The following is a 4632-nucleotide window of genomic DNA, read 5'->3' as shown; positions in this document are numbered from 1 at the left end:
AGCACTGTCTCTGAGCTTTTTTTCCCTTCCCCAAGTCTAGCGCTCTATCCCTTGAGCCAGGACTCCACGTCTGGCATTTTTTGATCCTTCATTAGAGATCAGGGTCTCTCAGACTTTCCTGCCTGGGCTGGCTTTGAACCGCGATCCTCAGATCTCGGCCTCCTGAGGAGCTGGGATGACAGGATGCCCGGCGTGTGAGCCGCCGCGGGCGGTCTTGGGTATAAAACGTTTCTCCTGGCAGAATACAGAAAGCCACGGAGTCTCTGAAGACCTTCAGGCCCGCTGCCCAGACGTCGTTCGAAGACTATGTGTTGAACACCTCCAAGCACACCGAGCTCCTCGGAGAGCTGTCTTTCTTCTCGAGCGGTAAGTGCCAGCCAGGCCGCCGGCTCCGGGTCTCAGGGCCCAGCACCCCAGCCCTGGATCCCTTCTGTGATTCACTCACGGCACTGTCTTCTATTGGGTCACGACTGGTGCTCTGCCCCTTCGGTCGCGCCTCCAGTCCAGCGTTTTGCTGTGGAGTCTCTTGGGCATTTCATCCCACGTGGCCCCGTGAACCTCACCGTCTTCGGCCTGAGCCTCTAGCGCTGTGTGGTTTTAAATCCCCTTTTGGTAAACTGCCTTCTATTCTTTTTTGCCAGTCCTGGGGCTTGAACTCAGGGCCTGGGCGCTGTCCCTGAGCTGCTTTTTGCTCAAGGCGAGCACTCTACCACATGAGCCACAGCGCCACTGCCGGCTTTTCTCTGTGTTGGTGGCACTGAAGAATCGAACCCAGGGCTTCACACACGCGAGGCCAGCGCTCTTGAGCCCCCTTCCCAGCCCCCAGGATGATCGTTTCTCACTGCCGGCCTTGGGTTTGGGGGTCCGTGCAGGGGTGGCCGTGCCGGAGATCAGCGAGGAGCAGAGCAAGGTTTACAACAACGCCCTGATCAACTGGCGCCAGCCGGGTGGGGACGAGGCGGACAGCTACGTGCTGGAGTACCGCAAGGTCAGCCGGGAGGACGACGTGCTGGCGTGGGACGAGGTGGAGGTGCTGGGCACCAGCAAGGTGGTCTCCAACCTGGACAGCAACGCGCACTACGCCTTCCGCGTGCGCGCCTACCGCGGCTCCATCTGCAGCCCGTGCAGCCGGGAGCTGGTCCTGCACACGCCGCCCGCGCCAGGTACGCCAGGCCAGGGCCTGCCCGCCGGCCGGGTTGCTCCGCTTCCCTTTACATCGTGACTTCATTTCGTGCAGCTGCTGCAGCTGCTGCGCTTGAACTCAGTGACTCGAGTCCCACGGAGATGCTTCTCAGGGCTGGTGCTCTACCGCTTGAGCCACGCTCCACCCTGGCTTTTTGCCGATTCATTGGCCATGGGAGTCTCAAGGACTTTCCTGCCCCGGCCGGCTCCCGCCTGGGGTCCTCAGGCCTCGACCTCCCCGGGTAGCGAGGATGCCAGGTGTGAGCACCGGGGTGCCCGGCTCCCCACTCCTGCTTCTAGAAGACTGCATGCAGACAGACAGGCGGGTGCAAGGAGCCCTGCTGCCCGGGCTGGACCGAGCGGCTTACAGGGGTCACGGTGAATCGGGGCGACCCTGCACGGAGCTGGGCTGCCTTTAACGTTTGAGGTGGCGTCACCCCATCATTGCCCCCTCTCAGGCCTAGGGGTCTGCATACTTCCAGACGCCCCTGGATTTAGTGGTGCTAGATTGTCCGTGTCACTGGTCCTGAGGCCCAGGGTGTGGGCTCCCGCTGCGGGCGGGGAGGTGCTTTGGGAGGTCTTTGTACCATGCGTCATGGCTCTCCAGCGCCTGCGTGTGTGTGTGTGTGTGTGTGTGTGTGCACACGTGTGCCCCAGGGCCCGGGACCTCGCGGCTGGAAGCCGGCCCGGCCTGGCCCTGTTCATCACCCCTGGCCCCTCCGTTTGGTTCTGCCCGCTGTCCGTCTTTAGCGGCTCATGAGCTTGGATTTTCCCTGCCCCGGCTCCCCCACCTCCCCCCTTTTTTTGGGGGGGGTCCAAAATAGGGAAGCGTAAGCGCAGGCTTCCCCCCTGTGGTCTCCAGACACATCCTGGCTTTTCACGCTCAGCACACACGGAGGTAGTGCGCTAAAACGATTCTTCCTGAACGCGGATCACATCCAGGGGGCCCTGGCTGCCTCTTCCAGCTTGAAGCCATGCTGTGGGTCCCCCGTGGGGTCCCCCGTGGGTTTCCCTCCCCCCCACCCTTGCTGAGTGCGGTGTGGGAGGAGGAACAGGAACCCCGCGGCTGCTGTTTTGGGGACATGGGCGGGGGAGGGGAGCCGACTTCCTTTTCTCCCAGAGAAGCCGTCTGGGGGAAGGCCGCCACCCCTCCCTCCGTGCACTGCGCAGTCGGCAGATGCAGGAGATGGTCTGTCAGGCGCCTGCGCAGGACCGGGAGGAGAGCCCTGCTGTCCCCCTCCTGCCAGGGGCCAGGCCTTCACGAAAGCGGTGATGGTGTCTGTGGAGGAAACGTACCTGAGGGACCACACAGCTGCCCTGAGAGTCTGTGATCCGGACCCCCCCCCATCAGTAACTCCCTGCTGTGATCAATAGTAATTCCCCGCCATGATCAGTAATTCCCTGCTGTGATCAATAGTAATTCCCCCCCCCCATCAGTAACTCCCTCCTGTGATCAATAATAACTCCCCGCCAGGATCAGTAATTCCCTGCCATAATCAATAACTCCCCGCCAGGATCAGTACTCCCCTCCATGATCAATAACTCCTTGCCACGATCAGTGATTCCCTCCAGCTGTGGTCTGTGACCCCCCCCCACCCAGCCGTGGTCAGTGACCCCCCCAGCCATGGTCTGTGACCCCCCCCAGCCGTGGCCAGTGACCCCCCCCGCTGTGGCCGGTGACCCCGCTCCTGCCGGTCTATGGCCTTCCCTCGGGCGGGCTCCTCACAGGAGCAGCCTGGCCACGCAGGCGGCTGGATCACTTCCCCTTTGAGGCGCCTTTGCTTTCCTCCTGAGGATCTTGGTGGTTTCGGTGGAGCTGAGAGTCTCACGGACTTTCCCGCCCGGGCTGGCTTTGAACCGCGATCCTCCGATCTCAGCCTCCTGAAGGGCTGGGATGAGGGGCAGGAGCCGCCCGCGCCCGGCTGCCCTATTCAAAACGGCTGCTTCTGTGTGGAGGCTCCGGGCAGGGGCTGTGGGTGGCCCTGGGGAGGGCTGTGGAGGGCCCTGGCGGGGGCTGTGGGTCAGCGGGGCCCTGGTGGGGGCTGTGGGTCAGCGGGGCCCTGCCCTCCGCGGGGCCCTTCCCCCACCAGCCTCACGCTCAGCCCCGCTCAGTTTTCAGCTTCCTCTTCGACGAGAAGTGCGGCTACAACGCGGAGCACCTGCTGCTGAACCTGAAGCGGGACCGGGTGGAGAGCCGGGCGGGGCTGGCCACGCTCCTGGAGGCCGAGCGCATCCAGACCGGCCACCACGCCAGCCTGGACTACATCGTGGCCGACGCGGGCATCGCCAAGGGCCGGCACTTCTGGGCCTTCCGCGTGGAGCCCTACTCCTACCTGGTGAAGGTGGGCGTCGCCTCTCTCGACAAGCTGCAGGAGTGGCTGCACTCGCCACGCCAGGCCCTCAGCCCCAGGTAGGCCAGCCACGCCCGCATCCTCCGTTTGGTCGGTCATGGGGCCTGAACTCTGGGCCTGGGCGCTGTCCCTCAGCTCTTCAGCTCAAGGCTAGTGCTCTACCACTTGAGCCACAGCGCCCCGTCCGGTTTTCTGGTGGTTCAGTAGAGATCAGAGTCTCACGGACTTTTCCTGCCCGGGCTGGCTTTGAACCACGATCCTCAGATCTCAGCCTCTTGAGTGGCTGGGATGGCAGGCGTGAGCCCCGGCGCCCGGCTCCATGAGATTTTTACCTCCACTGAAAGTACAAAAATGCCGGGAGAGTGGCCTTGAGCAAAAAAAAAAAAAAAAATGAAAAAGAGCTCAGGGACAGTGCTCAGGCCCTGAGTTTAAGCCCCGCCCCCCCATGCACGCATGCATGCATGCACGGAGAGTCAGGTTGTCTGAATAATGAGATCCAGGGGCTCATCTTTGCTGCCAGGAGGAAGCGGGTCTGTTTGGATAGTTCTGATGATGGGTGCAGCTTTTTCTTTTCTTTTCTTTTCTTTTTTTTTTTTTGCCAGTCCTGGGCCTTGAACTCAGGGCCTGGGCGCTGTCCCTAATCTTCTTTTGCTCAAGGCGAGCGCTCTACCCCTTGAGCCACAGCGCCACTTCCAGCCTTTTCTGCTTCTGTGGTGCTGAGGAATCGAACCCAGGGCCTCATGCATGCGAGGCCAGCGCTCTTCCACTGAGCCACCTTCCCAGCCCAGTTTTGGGGTTTTAAGACAGGCAAGTGTGACTCCCCGGGCCCGGGCCGTGGAGGGGAGGCGCACACACACCAGTGAGCTGCCCCGGGTGCCACGCTGGGCGGGCACCTCCACGCGCCGGGCGTGGACTGGGGGTGGTGGCCTGTCATCTCTGTTTGGCTGTTCACATCCTGGTGGATGGCGTGGGGGGAGGATGGTGTGTGTGTGTGTAGCATGGTGGGGTGTGTTGTGTGTAGCATGGGGTGTGTGTGTGTAGCACAGCATGTGTGTGTGTGGCATGGCGTGTGTTGTATGTGTGTGTAGCATGGCGGTGT

General features: G+C 62.2%; 1 protein-coding gene across 1 annotated transcript in view; it reads left to right on the top strand.

Moving 5' to 3' along the window:
- The window catches only part of Trim36 (tripartite motif containing 36), a 13721-nt gene extending 10125 nt beyond the window's left edge, over nt 1-3596 (top strand). The window contains exons 7-9 of the mRNA XM_013016010.1: nt 242-366; nt 873-1163; nt 3295-3596. Coding sequence (XP_012871464.1) covers nt 242-366; nt 873-1163; nt 3295-3596 — 718 coding nt within the window. The remainder of the gene's footprint in view (nt 1-241; nt 367-872; nt 1164-3294) is intronic.
- The last annotated feature ends 1036 nt before the right edge of the window (nt 3597-4632 follow it).

The sequence above is a fragment of the Dipodomys ordii genome, unplaced genomic scaffold, assembly GCF_000151885.1.
Source record: "Dipodomys ordii isolate 6190 unplaced genomic scaffold, Dord_2.0 Scaffold29, whole genome shotgun sequence".
NCBI classification, from domain to species: domain Eukaryota; kingdom Metazoa; phylum Chordata; class Mammalia; order Rodentia; family Heteromyidae; genus Dipodomys; species Dipodomys ordii.
This window is presented reverse-complemented; position numbering and strand designations above follow the sequence as displayed.